The 15383-nt window shown below is 35.8% G+C and overlaps 2 protein-coding genes across 15 annotated transcripts in view; one reads left to right on the forward strand and one right to left on the reverse strand.

The window, feature by feature from the left end:
- Positions 1-262: 262 nt before the first annotated feature.
- LOC127787194 (mitogen-activated protein kinase 3) lies at positions 263-4001 on the forward strand. The gene is made up of 6 exons (XM_052315123.1): positions 263-588; positions 679-808; positions 1579-1716; positions 1845-2177; positions 2679-2862; positions 3370-4001. The coding sequence occupies exons 1-6, from the start codon at positions 419-421 to the stop codon at positions 3534-3536; spliced, it is 1122 nt and encodes a 373-aa protein (XP_052171083.1). The 5' UTR covers positions 263-418; the 3' UTR covers positions 3537-4001.
- A 3370-nt stretch (positions 4002-7371) lies between these two features.
- The window catches only part of LOC127787095 (protein NRT1/ PTR FAMILY 2.6-like), a 78883-nt gene continuing 70871 nt past the window's right edge, over positions 7372-15383 (reverse strand). For 3 of the 14 annotated variants that reach the window (XM_052315023.1, XM_052315050.1, XM_052315041.1), the window contains exons 3-4: positions 8685-9232; positions 7372-8574 (exon numbers count right to left, since the gene is read on the reverse strand). In XM_052315023.1, coding sequence (XP_052170983.1) covers positions 7731-8574; positions 8685-9232 — 1392 coding nt within the window. In that variant the 3' untranslated portion in view covers positions 7372-7730. Of the gene's footprint in view, positions 8575-8684; positions 9449-11736; positions 11955-12054; positions 12866-15383 lie in introns of those variants that run through there. The other 11 variants (XM_052315013.1, XM_052315006.1, XM_052314973.1 and 8 more) reach the window with 8 other exon arrangements.

The raw sequence follows: 15383 nt of genomic DNA on the forward strand, positions 1-15383 counted from the left end.
TTGACGAAAAGGGTAAACCAAATCAATTGGAATGGATCATTGACTCGCCAATGCCCTGCCTGCACGCCATTCACGCGTGTCACATGGCAAACTCACTACTCTAATAATAATAACACAACTAGTAGTAGTATATGAAATGAGTATAAAACTCCCCCCCCCCCCGCCCGGCATTCAATTTTTTGTTAATAACCACATATATTGTTGAATTTGAGGCGGCCGTCCATTTCAGTGTAATTACGTCCAGACGCGTCCTCCCGCGGGGCTGCCTTTCCTGGCACTCACTTCGTACGCAGTCGTCAAGCGACCAAGTCCTCCTTTGTTCTATATAATAATAAAACTCCCTCTCTTCTTCACCATAACTCACAATTCACGGGCACCAAACTCTACAGAGAAAACTCAACCTAGCTAGGGCGAGGGAATGGCTGATATGAGTAGTGCTGGCGGCGGCCACTTTTCCGACTTTCCAGCGCTTCCGACTCACGGCGGCCTGTTCATTCAGTACAATATTTTCGGCAATCTGTTCGAGATCACGTCCAAGTATCGGCCTCCGATCATGCCGATTGGCCGCGGCGCTTACGGAATTGTGTGGTAACTGATCCGATCGAGCCTGTGGTTTATTGATTGTGCTTTGGTTTTTGTGGATTCGAGTTGTCTGACTTTCTGATGGATGGACTGCAGCTCGGTGTTGAATTCGGAGACGAACGAGATGGTTGCGATCAAGAAGATTGCTAACGCTTTTGATAACTACCTGGACGCCAAGCGCACGCTTCGGGAGATTAAGCTGCTTCGCCATTTGGATCACGAAAACGTGAGTTCCTCCTTGTTACGAATCGTTCAAGTGTTTTTCATCTATTTAATTAATTGCATATAAATTGATTAGCTGTTTCAAAAATTCTGACGTCCAACTATCTATTTCTCTATATATAGCTGAGAACTATTATTTATCTATTCATCGACTTGGATATTTCCATATATAGCCAATACCGTGTCGCTATGTTATAAGTACTTAATTCCCTTCAGTAACCATGGATTCTACTGTTATAGTGTGGTGACCTTTTAACTTTCTCACAAAATATTGGTGTATTGGTTTTGCTTGGAGACACAGAGGGAGAGAGAGAGATGCTACAGTTTTCCTTAGCTGTTCGATTTGACATGGTGGGTTTTCACTGTTACCGCGCATTTAAATGGCAGTTCCTCACTAAAATCATTTACAAGTGATATAAGCCTAAACAATTTAGCATTTCCATGAGGGTCTTTAAGAATTGGGCCATTTTATACCTTGCCAAATTGACCAACTGTGCTGCCGCGTGCACAATTGGTTCAGATATCAAGATTCAGTCTTATGATCAAGGTTTCTTGATTTTGTGTGAAGTCCGTTGTTATGAAATGTCCTGTCCGGCTTTTTGAGTGTAGTTTTTGCCTGTGAAAGAATGTTGGTTATATAAAAACATTCATTGTAAAGTGCAAATCACAAATGATAGTATCATCTTCATCATGACCTAGAGATTCCATCTACACAAATCATAACCAAGACCCATTAATTTCCTGATCATTGACGCAATTAGTATATATAAACAGGTTATAGGATTAAAGGATGTGGTTCCCCCACCGTTGCGGAGAGAATTTTCTGATGTGTATATTGCCACGGAGCTCATGGACACCGATCTTCACCAAATAATCCGATCCAATCAAGGTCTTTCAGAGGAGCATTGTCAGGTACTACATCTTACTCAAACTGGTTGGATGCTTTGACAATTCGGCACCCTCAACTTTATGGCATGGTTATTTTCTTTTTCCTTTATGAAGTTTACAAGTTGACACTTGAAAAACCAATTTCCTTGCAGTACTTCTTGTATCAGATCCTTCGAGGACTGAAATATATACATTCTGCAAATGTTATTCATAGAGATTTGAAACCCAGCAATCTCTTGGTGAATGCGAATTGTGACCTGAAAATATGTGATTTTGGACTTGCTCGGCCTACTTCAGAAAGTGAGTTCATGACTGAATATGTCGTCACCAGATGGTACAGGGCACCTGAGCTGTTGTTGAACTCTTCGGATTACACTGCTGCTATTGACATATGGTCTGTGGGCTGCATCTATATGGAGCTCATGAACAGGAAGCCTTTGTTTCCTGGTAAAGATCATGTGCATCAGATGCGCTTATTGACAGAGGTGAGCTGAAAAGTCAGCACAGATCTTGCTAATTAAGTTTTCAACTAATTCAGGCTAATCTTGAGCAAGCCATACATGCCTAGAATTGTATTAGATAATATGGCTCATCTTAGTAGTTTAATTGTATTTCTCTTGTTTGTTGAGTTATACGTTGGCAGGAGAAGGGGAGGGGGAGGGGGGGTGTTCTCAACCAGTTTTTTCCAAATTGAAAACGTTATTATTTAGTACAGCATCATTTTTTCGTTTTTCAAAAGCCAAAGGCTTGCTAAGTTCCAAGACAAATGAGCCTTATGACGCTAGTTGTTCAACTAGTTTTGATCGTTTCCAAAACTTTGTTTTTTAACTGATTTTCATTATGAGAGGCATTGGTTTACTGAAGATTCACTATATGGAGTTATTTGTAGAAATTATAGGCTATACGATTATGGCGTAGGAATATGAATTTAGTTTTGTATTGCTCTTCACTGGATGAATGCTCATGGATACTTCTACCCTTTCCAGCTTCTTGGCACGCCCACTGAATCAGATCTTATGCCTGTTCGGAATGAGGATGCAAAGCGGTATATCCGTCAACTTACGAGACTTCCTCGCCAGCAGTTGGGAAAGGTTTTCCCACATGTCCATCCACTAGCTATTGATCTCATTGAAAAAATGTTGACATTTGATCCCACGAAAAGAATCACAGGTAATTTTCCTGCACCATCAACGTTTTTAATGTAAAACAGAAAATGCACTTGGTAGTAGTTGTTCTGTGTTCATTTTTTATTTTTTTTTGTTTTTGTTTGAATGCCGTGCTCATGTTAAAATTAACTACTTGAGTTGATACATGAAAACTAAAATGGTGGTGAAAAAATGCTAATGAGACTTCTTTGTCAGACAACTTTTAATGCAATCTTCCCTGCATATAATTTTTTCTCCATCAAGCGACCTTCCCCAGAGCCTCCAATGCGGGAGCCTCATGCACTGGGTTCACCTTGTACTTGGATGAACATTGTAAGATTGCCATTGGCCGTGGAACAAATTTGAGTTCCCAAGAAATTGTTTGCCTTGTTATATATAAAAACAGTCAACCTAAGAAGCATTTATAATCAGGAGAATAGGGCATATGAAAATGGCTTGATTTCCTTTATGCATTGACATTTTTACACTTTGTTTCATTGTCTCTGAGAGAAAAATTTGTATCTGGCTGCAGTTGAAGAAGCATTGGAGCATCCTTACCTTGAGAGATTACATGACATAGCTGATGAACCAGTTTGTACATATCCATTCTCCTTTGATTTTGAACAAGCCTTGGAAGAAGAGCAGATGAAAGATATGATCTATGAGGAGGCCCTAGCACTCAATCCGGGGTATGCTTGATACATCATCATAAAGCAAGCCTTGAAGTGGAAGTTCTTGAAAGGGGTAGAACACTTCGAACTGAAATATTACAATCAATGGTGCACAGCACCTGTTCAACCATTAAACACGTAGTTTAGCGAAGAAATAGTGGAGATTGTTGTCTCTGACCCTCACTCCGCTCTGGCATTACCTATTTGGTGTCGCTGCTGCTTGAATGCCTTATTACCACAATTAGTTGTACTAAGCCTCTCATATTATATCTATAAGGTTAGTGCCTCAAAAGGTTCTGCTGGCCCCTCGGAATTCTTATTATTTTGGAAAAGATTCTTCTCTTGATTATCTGTATGTTAATTTTGTATTTTTTTTTTCATATGTTGGAAGTGATTTTTTTTCCCTCTGGACGTATTGCAATTTTATTGTACAGCAGCTTGGTTGATTGTAATAATAAAGATATATAATAAGACCTATTCATATTCCTCAAAAGCATAATGATCATCTCTACTCATCAATGACTTCCTTTGATATTTTATTTTTTAATGTTTTGCAATGAATTTGACATGTTCAATTGTCTCTGTGCTACATGATACAAAGATCAAATTATCGATCTGTAGTTCATGATTTGTGGTTGATCATTAGGCGTTATTGGATCACATAAAATTTGTTCTGTCTCGATAAAGCAAACGTTTGTTTCCGCTTAACAAAGTCAATTTGTTTAGGATTCTATCTTTCTAGTATTATGTGTTTTTAAATTATCTTGTTCAATTAATATGTTTTTTTAATTATTTAATTTGGATAGATTTAGTTCGAATTTATCACACTTTGACTATGATATTTAAACACTCAATATGATTACCGGATTTATTAAATTATTACCTTAATGGTATATATTTGTTTGGAATTTCAGTAATGAGAGATGTTTTGCTTTTGAGACATAAATTTATTGAAAATATCTTTACCAGAAGAAAAAATATCTAAATCCAAATCACACAAATAAATAAAAATAAATGGTAAAGTAGAATTTATATAGTCAACCTTGCCTAATGATATTAAAACTTGATGTATTGTTAGTTGTAATATGAAATAAAGATTAGCGCTGGGGTTTAGACAATTTTAGTTTTTGTGATTAACTAATTTTGCACTACTTAGTCGCAATTTAATCAAAAACCATCACAGTAATGGTGTGAAAATGCCGCATTTAATCATTTGTTTTGAATAGTATATATAATAATAATAATATATAGTTTTGGCCAATGGCCGACACTAATAATTTGTTTTAGCATTGCTAAGAAATTTTAAGTCCTGTAGATCAGTTGAGATTAGCCTCTGAATTTGTCACTACTGCAATTCGAAAATTATCTGAATTGTTGACAAATCTTCCATACTATTCTCAAATCAAATCATAAAAAATGAAATGTTGTTGACGCTATTACTTGGTTATTTCAAAAACCTTAGAGAATTAGATGTAAATGTGAGGATTATTTCATACAGTGTCTCATATATTTATAGAGCTTCCATCTAATCCTAAATCTAAATGGCTATCAATTATGCGACGACCGCCTATGCTCAAATCAATTTTTATTTGATTGAATTATTACAATATTAAATTAAATACTCGTCGGCACTCTCCTCACTCAGATCAGGTTTTTAAGCATCTTGAACACCAACTTCATGGACCATCAACCCCAATTTCCTACCGCCACTCGGACCACTCCCCAGGCAAATGGGCTGTGCATGGCGCTTGCTACCCAGCCCAGCCCCTTCTTTAGATTGGGTTCATTCCTCTCTCTATTTTCCATCGAGTAATATAGTTTATTTTTTAATTTTACGAGTACATAAAAATTATAATGTAGTTAGTTTTCTTATTAATAAGAATGACTTTAAAATAAACCCAAAGGAACTTGAAAAATCAAATTTAAGCCACGGAGATGTCCATAAAATTGACTTGAAAAAACAGGGATTTCGTTTGAAATTTAGTCAAAAATAAAACAATCATACTGTCCAAATTTGACAGGAAGAAGGGCCAAATCTAAAGATTAAAAAAAAAAAAAAAATTGGATTCTTCTATCATGTGTCTTTAGGGCACTTGATTATTAATAACATTTTAAAATTTAAACTTATCTTAACTATTTTTATTTTTGAACCATAATAGTCTTCCTATATACATAAGGAAGATCATTGTCTCAAAAACTTTTACCTTTTCTTTAAAAAAAAAAGAAAAAGAAAATTATATATCGTGATAAAAGTAGGGGATTAAACTAAAAATTTGTGATTATGTGGAAGTTGAAATCCTGTACTCCTCTTAAATTGAACCTCCCCTTTTATATCAAATCTCTCTTGATCCGTTCTTCCCCACCTTCATAGATGTTGCCAAAGAAGATGATCGGTTGCCGACGTCACCTCCTGGCTTCCTAAATTCGGAGACATTGCCGGAGAAGACGATTGGTCGCCCACGACACCTTCTAGTTTTTCGTCGATGGCACCTTCCAGCATAGTCTTTGAAAGTTTCGTGTTTCTCTTATTTGTCCAATCCAAGAACATGACAATGCAATGAGTCGACGACCCTCGCACTGTCGGCAACCTCGCCTTCCTCTGCACCATTGGCCGAATCCTTGTAGTCCGAAGCTACTCCGTCAAGTTCATATTTTTGTCTTCCTATTTTTATTTTTTTGTTATTTTTATTACATTATTAATCTTATTTTTGAATTAATTAATTTTTTTATTTTAATTTTTATACTAATCAAAATTTATATTTTTAAGTCAATTTAATCACTTGTATACAAAAAATAAAATGAGATGATAATTTTTTTAAAAATATAATAATTAAATTAATTTAAAAATATAGTTTTAAAAATATAATTAAAATAATAAAAAAATTAGATTATCACACTAAAAAAATGTTAAAGTATAGTAATTAAATTAATTTAAATATATAATTAAAACAAAAAATTAAATAATTATAAATAAATAAAAAATACAAAGACAAAAAATATAGATTTGCCCCAGTGGGGAAGCCAGTCCACGCAAGAAAATGGTCCGTCCATTTTCTGACATTTGTCACGTGTTGTGGGACCATGGTCCTAGTTAGTAGACCTAATCCACAGAATTATTTCTCCTTTGGAGGGCTCTTGGCCTCTTTATTCGGCATTAGAATGAAAAATGAAAATATTTTCAATATTTTTTTTTCAAAAATATTGGCAAAATGGCAATCCTACAATTACAATAGTTCTTTTGTTTCTTTATGAAGTATAAATAAACGCGAAACGATTCGGAAATGACGAAACGGCTCGTCCGAACTGTTTCCGTGTTTCGTAGGTTCAGAGCAGACGTATATGCCCATAAATATCAGTACCCATTCCCCATACTGCCTTCACGGGAGAGCTTCTACGCTATTTCTCGCATTTAGTGAAGATGTTGGCCCCTTTTCCCACCCTTCATTTGAGTTCTTGAGTGGCAGCTTGGCTTCCATTTGCCTCCCATATATTCTCAACCTTGTTGAATAACATCTAGGTTGACTTGGTACTAAGCCATTTCTGAAACAGCTAAGTTCGCATCCTTCCGTTATTGTTTAAAAATAAATTAACTAATCTTTAAATGATCAAATTTTGAAAGGTTATTTCTTTTCAATATTCTAACTGAAATTTTGAAAGTTTGTTTTCTTTCAAAAAATTTTTTGTTTCCTTTCGTAATTCTAATTAAATTTCAAAAAATGGTTATTTCCTGTCAACATTTTAACTAAAATTTTGAAAGATTAATTCCTTTCAAAATTTCTAATTAACTTATTTATATATATCTAGATAATCTTAAAAATTAGAGACAAATAGAATACGTTTGAAATATCTAATTATTTGTTATTGTTATTGTTTCATAATTATTGTAATATGCCCCCAATTAACAGTTTCGGGGTAGAAAAGTAGTCATTCACCTTACAGTAATATTATTTTCTCTTCAAACTTAAAATATTAATACTGTATCAATACACTTTCAGAAACTTGGTGTCCAAAAGTACACCAATTGCGCAGCATTACATTTAAGTGGCTAAGTTCCCATTCTCTCTCAACTTCAAAAACCCAGAAATCTTCGCTTTTCCTGGACGTGGGATACAATGTATGTTTGCCCCTCCGGAAAATTCTCATCTGCCACCGAGTGGGATAACCTTGCAAGGAACAATGTTGCTAATTAAGAAATTCTCACCTTTGATTACTTGCATTAACTTCAATTTTGTTCTGCTTCTAGAGAGCCATCCTTCTGCTCAAGGTTACGGTACCTGTAAGACATGGAACAACCAAGAAAGTAGCAATAGTTCAGCGCCACAACCCCACCGAATATCCAAAAAACCAAGTCAAGCCTGCCGCTGTTGACATCATCCGGCAACCAAGGCGTATTCTTCTTAAGCACATCCAACACGCCGGAGCTCAAGTAGTATGCAGTGGCTATAGTCACCGAGTTCATCGCCGTCGCCGTGCTCTTCAGCGAGGCCGGAAATTCTTGGTAGTAAAACTCAACATGTCCCGGGAAATGAAACGCTGGGCCGCACCCGGCCAAGGCCACCTGTGGCAGCAGCCACAGGGCGGACATTGGCACGGTGGTGGAGGCGGGTTTGTCTGGCGGGTGGAGGGAATAGGCCACATTCAGCCGCTTAGATTCGACCATGGCAGAAACCGCCATGCTAACCACGGTGAGCAAGTGTCCTGCTCCTATTCTCTGGAGGGAGGTTGGATGCCGGCGAGTCAGTTTCTTCCAGGTGGGGGAGATGAATTTGTTCACCACCGGCAGGAAGATGGTGATGCTGAGGAATGAGACGACTGTGAAGGATCCTGCCGGGATCTCGAAATTGGGGCCGAGATGGCGGTCCATTGTAAGGACTTGCAGGATCATCAAGCCCGCCTGGACTGCTATTGGGATGCTTAGCAAAATCCCGGTTGACCACACAGGGAAAATTTTAATAAGGGTTTTGAGGTCCTCCACTTCCTGCACCGTGCTTAGGCTCCATGGTTTTGCTTTTGAGCCGTCAAATTTGATGTCGCCTTCGGTTATAATGGCTGCCCGGTTAAAGAAACTGGATTGGGAATGCCATTATGAGTGTCGGAATGTCATGTCATCAATTTAACTTGGTTAAAATAAAATGCAGCCTACGACGATGGTAATGGAATTCTCAAGTTTTCTTACCCGAATTCTGGTGATGGTATCGATGGCAACAAATTGGCAGCATCGTCATCTTGGCCATGGTAGTAGTCCTCGCTTTTGGAAGAAAGAATGATTTTTCTCTTGTGGATTGAGGCGACAGTTACTTGAGCCAAGCGGCTGAATGGGCTGCCTCGTGGCCTAATCTGATGGTAGAATTGGGTTCTTGACAGGAAAATAACAATGCCAACTAAATTGGCTGCCACACATATGCCAAAGCCCCATGCCCAGCTGACGTTATCCTCCACATAGACAATAGCGGTGCCGCTTATTACCGAAGAACTGCACAGAATGAAAAAATACCAACTGAAGAAAGATCCTCTGTCATTCACATTCTCCAGCTGGGCTGCTCCAAAGGATGCTATAATTGAGTTTAAGCCGCCGAAGCCTATGGCTCCAAGAGCAATTCCTGCATACAACACTGCAAATTGGATTCCTGATGGAGTATTATTATTGCATGAGATCCATCCAATTTCACAGTGTGTCGGTTTAAGGGAACCGATGGTTGCTGTTAGGAATAGAAGAATGATTCCCTGCAAGTTTAAAATCAGGAGTGGGTAGGCTAATTGAATCCTTGTACACATACATAAAGACAAACGGGCCAATGTTAGTTAGAAAATTCTAGAAATGAGGCACCTGAAAATATACCTGCAGGAGAAGGCAACTCTGTTTCAACTTAAATGTGTAAATACTTTGACAGACTGAAAAAAAAAAAAAAAAAAGCACTCTTGACACTCCTAAAATTTAACCTACAAGCATCTGGTACTCTTGAGGCTCTAAAAATACCGACGATTATTTGTTTTTTTAAACTTTATTGCACTAACCTCTTACAAACTAATTAACTTTATAGCTTTAACTATGGTTTGATTTAAACCGTGAATCAAACCGAAATCGTTCATCTAAAAATCGAATTGAAATCGAAAATTTACTGTTTGGTTCTGATTCCTAAAAATAAGGAACTGGAACTAATTCAAATTATTAAAAAATAAATTAAATAAATATAAAATTTATAATATAACGCACAATAACCAGTATTCATTAAAATAAATTAAATAAATATATAATATATAATATAACACACAATAATTAGTATTTTCAAAAATAATTTCAATTAAGATAAGGGCAGTTACAAATTCAAATGATAAGTAGACTAAGAAGGTTTTGATTTTTTTAAACCTTAAAAAGGATACATAGGCAACTTGATTAAAATAAATTAAGTCCAACCTATTTTTTTCTTTTTAATAAAATGGTTTGAATTGGAATCGAAATCGTTGAGAACCAAAATCGAGCTATCAAGAAATAGGAACCAGAATCATCTATAGACGATTCGATTTCAATTTCACTAGAAAATAGAATTGAAATCGCCAATTTCAAAATCGTAATTGAGCCTATGATTTTAGATAAATTTCTTAAAATATTCAAAATACCTTAATTCTCACCCTCTCCCTAAGAAACGGTTTTTAACAATGTTGAATCCCTATATATGGGTTGAAAAAACCCTAATGAGGTGCAAGCACTGGTCTCCAATGACCTTTTTTTTTTTTAATTTTCACATAAGTTAAATAATAATAAATTAAAAGTATATTATAAAGATTAGAACATATTATATATAAAGATTAGAACATAATTAAAAATATGTTTTTTATAATTAAAATTAAAGAGAGAGAGAGAGAGAAAAAAGAATAAATTAATTATTTTATTATAATTTTTAAACAAGTTATTGTTATTCTTAAATGTTAGAGGTAATTATTGAAATTACTCAAAAGATTTTAGTTTTATCAATTTCACTATTTGACTGGGCATATAATAGAATGGGAAATTCTATTTGCAGCTCCAAGAATTACTTTTCACAACTCATATCCCATCAATTTTTTTAATAATTTTAAAATACCTATTTTACCCTAACAATCCACAATCAACCATCTTCTCCAATCACCCCTCATCGTTAGCCGTCGTCTCGCATCTCTTTTTCTCTCCTGCACCATATACACACAGAAACACACACATATATATATAAATATATACATATATATACGCTTGTTGGTTCGGTCATAGCTAACCCACACACACATAGACATATATATATATACTCATAACACCTATATAAATATATATATACACACAGTATGGCCACATCATGCAACCCAGCACGCACGCACATATATATATACACACACACAAACACACCTATATATATACACACGCGTCTATATACATATATATGTGTATGTGGGTTGGCCAGGTCGACCGCCATGGCCAACCCACTCTCTTTGTCTCTGTGCAACGGTCGCGAGGTGGGTCAGCGACCCACCACCATTGCCAAGGTGGGTCAGCAATGGCCGACCCATCGGGGAGACCCTGCGATGCAGGGGTTTCTCAAACCCCTGTATCGCAGGGTTCGGGGATCCCTTGAAACTCTCGCATTGCAGGTTCAAGAAACCCCCGAACCCTGCGATACGGGGGTCCCCCGATGGGTCAATAAATGGTGTCGACCCACCTTGCGACCATTGCACAAAGAGAGAGAACGAGAGTGTAGGGGGGGTCGGCTAATGGCGATGGATCGATAGCCATGACTGTCGCCCGTGTGTGTATATATATACATATATGTTTGTGTGTGTATATGGTGTGAGAGAGAAAGAGAAAGGTGAGGCAGCGATCGGGGGTGGTCAGAGAAAATAATGGGTTATAGGGGTAAAATAAAAATTTTAAAATTAATGAAAAATTTGATAAAGTACGAGCTGTGAAGAGCAATTTTACATGTCGCGGATAGAATTTCCTTAATAGAATTCGTATATAGTGATGAGACAATAATGGGCTTAGTCAACCAGATGTAGATAAGTTATTTATTTCTCACATAAAATATAATAAAATATGTTTGATTGTGCCTTTATTTCACAGATATTAACAAATATCTTAATCTTCATTTTGATCCCAAAAATCCTAACAAGAAGAATCTATCAAAGAAGCAAACCGCATTCAAAGAAGGTAAGAGAGCAGATGGAGCTGTCCTCCTAATTAAGGATTCAAAATTGGTTACCAGCAACGAGACGATGGAGCAGATCAAAATGACAGAGAAACAGCTGAACAAGGAGTCGGCGAGGATTGCTCCGATCACAGGTGCTAGAAATGCCCAACTACTAATGTTACTGGAAATCTGAGCCGCTCCTATGCTCTTAACATTGAATTCCTCGGTCAGATACACGATCAGGTTCGACATCCAGCCTCCGGCGGCGAGTTGGAAGCCTATCATACTCGCTGTTTAATTTATTTTACCGAGAAGAAAAGGTACCTTCAGTGATCCCGTATTTAGTTTTGTAATATCATAATTGACACTATGTCTGGAAGAGTAAGTAACCTGCGATGAAGAGGCAGCTCATCCAGCCGCCGCGTTGTCCGCCGGAGACCTTGCTGCCGATCATCTCCGGTGGCTCCATTTCCGAAGTTCTGAACCTCGTCAGGTGCCAGATTTCCCGGTGGAAGTAGTGCAGAGAGCACGCTATATAATCAAAGTCAAAATTAAATGCCAATCGTGTGAGCAATTCCTGCATACAACACTGCAAATTGGATTCCTGATGGAGTATTATTATTGCATGAGATCCATCCAATTTCACAGTGTGTCGGTTTAAGGGAACCGATGGTTGCTGTTAGGAATAGAAGAATGATTCCCTGCAAGTTTAAAATCAGGAGTGGGTAGGCTAATTGAATCCTTGTACACATACATAAAGACAAACGGGCCAATGTTAGTTAGAAAATTCTAGAAATGAGGCACCTGAAAATATACCTGCAGGAGAAGGCAACTCTGTTTCAACTTAAATGTGTAAATACTTTGACAGACTGAAAAAAAAAAAAAAAAGCACTCTTGACACTCCTAAAATTTAACCTACAAGCATCTGGTACTCTTGAGGCTCTAAAACTACCGACGATTATTTGTTTTTTTAACTTTATTGCACTAACCTCTTACAAACTAATTAACTTTATAGCTTTAACTATGGTTTGATTTAAACCGTGAATCAAACCGAAATCGTTCATCTAAAAATCAAACTGAAATCATTTTTTTGATTTCATTTGAAAAGTCAAAATTGAAATAAAAAATTTTGGTCGTATTCTTTTTGCTATTTTTAAGTTATTTTTAGTTTTTAATTTTCTAAAATAATGAAAATTTGTTCTCTTTATTATTTTTAAAAATATATTTTTGAAAATAAAAAAAATTATAAAGAAAACTCAAAATAACAAAAAATTGTCACCCAAAATAAACTCTAAACTCAAAACACATTTATTTATTCATATTTTATTATTGTAATGGAAAAAAAATTACAAAATTCATTAACTTTAAAATGTATATTTTTTAATAATATATTAACATTAATATTTCTAATTTACTAAATAATCAAATTTATTGAAAAAAATATCATTAAAAAAATTATTTTTAAAATTTTAAAGAGAACGCGTTTTCTAATTTTCTGTTTTGAGAAATAGTTTTTTAAAATGACAAAGAGAACGTATTTTTAATTTTTTAAAAATAGACTATCAAAATAAAAAATTAAAAATAAATTCAAAACTCAAAACTAAAAATTAAAAAATAAAAATAACACAATCTTACCCTCTCTTTTAGAAAGATTATGGACAATGTTGGATCCCTATCTCACCCTCTCCTTTAGAAAGGTTATGGACAATGTTGAATCCCTATATATGGGTTGAAAAAACCCTATTGAGGTGCAAGCACTGGTCTCCAAGGCCTTTTTTTTTTAAATTTTCACATAAGTTAAATAATAATAAATTAAAAATATATTATAAAGATTAGAACATAATTAAAAATATATTTTTTATAATTAAAATTAATAAGAGAGAGAGAAAGAAAATAAGAATAAATTAATTATTTTATTATAATTTTTAAACATGTTATTGTTATTTTTAAATATTAGAGCTAATTATTGAAATTACTCAAAACATATTCTATCCGCAGCTTGAATAATTACTTTTCACAGCTCATATTTCATCAAATATTTTAATAATTTTAAAATATTTATTTTACCCCAATAGCCCACAGCCAACCCTCTTCTCCGATCACCCCTCATCGCCAACCGTCGCCTCGCATCTCTCTTTCTCTCCTGCATCATATACACACATATACATACAAACACATACATATAAATATATATATACGCTTGCTGGGTTGACCATGGCCGACCCCCCTACACATATATAAATATATATACACACACACCATGGCCGCGGCCATAGCAGCCACAATCATGCAACCCAACACACACACACACACACACGAAAGTTCCATGACAGCCGAGGCTATGGAACTTTTGTGTGTGTGTGTATATATATATAGGTGTGTTTGTGTGTGTATATGTATATGTGTGTGTGTGGGTCAGCTATGGCCGATCCACTCTTACTCTCTCTCTTTCTGTGTAACGACCGCGAGGTGGGTCAGCGACCCACCACTATTGCCAAAGAAAAAATACTATTGGTATACTTTTGTGTACACTTTGGGCTACACAAAGATGTATCAATGACAAAAAAATCCCTCATGAGGTACTTAGAGGCGCATGGAAGCAAGGGGTATTTTGGTCATAATACCCTTTTATATAGCCCAAGATTTATAAAAATGATGTACAAGTAGCATGATTCTTGACAAGGTGGGTCAGCAATGGCCAACCCACCGAGGGAAACCTGTGATGCGGGGGTTTGAGGTTTCTCAAACCTCCTCATCGTGAGGTTCGAGGATCCCTAAAACCCCTAAATCGTGAGGTTCAGAGGTTTGAGAAACCCCCGCAATGCGGGGGTCTCCCGGTGGGTCAACAAGTGGTGCTGACCCATCTAGCGGCCATTGCACAGAGAGAGAAAGAGAGAGAGCGAGTGAGAGTGTATGTGTAGGGGGGGTCGACAAATGGCAGTGGGTTAATAGCCATGGCCATTGTTGTTAAAATCCTGATTTTACGCGTACGATTTTACGATTTTACGATTCGAAGACACCCAAACGATTCAAATCCCATGTAAAATCTAATTTGGGATAAAATCCTATAAAATCTCGATTTTACATGTACGATTTTACGATTTTACGCTTCAGAGATCTTCAAACGATTTTACGATTCAAAGACCTCTATTGATTTAACTTGTAATTTAGAGGATGCTTCCAACGTCTCAATGTCACATAGCATCTGACATTGGAACTTATGCAATGAATTGTTATATTTTGCCTCTAAATTAGAACTTGATTTAACATTGATTACATAAATTCCAATGTCACATAGCATCTAACATTAATTGCATAAGTTCCAATTTACTTGATTTAAATTATAATTTTTACTTGATTTAACATTGATTGCATAAGTAAATCAAGACAAACAAGTAATTAATTAATGGACCACCCAACCCCAAATTGGGATATTACTTGATTTAATCAATGTTAAATCAAGAAAAAATTGCAATCTAAATCTAATGGAAGACATTGAAAGCATCCTCTAAAGAATTTTAAACTATATTTTACCTCTAAATTACCTATATTTTGCCTCTAAATTGCCTATACCAACCTGCTAGTTTTTGAACTATATTTGGGAAGTATCATTTTTTGAATTATAATAAAGAATAATCAAGTTATTAAATAATATTAATTCATTTTCTATAAAATTATATTATTATAAACATATATTTACAAAAATTAAAGGGTATTTT

Source organism: Diospyros lotus, chromosome 1 (assembly GCF_014633365.1).
Source record: "Diospyros lotus cultivar Yz01 chromosome 1, ASM1463336v1, whole genome shotgun sequence".
NCBI classification, from domain to species: domain Eukaryota; kingdom Viridiplantae; phylum Streptophyta; class Magnoliopsida; order Ericales; family Ebenaceae; genus Diospyros; species Diospyros lotus.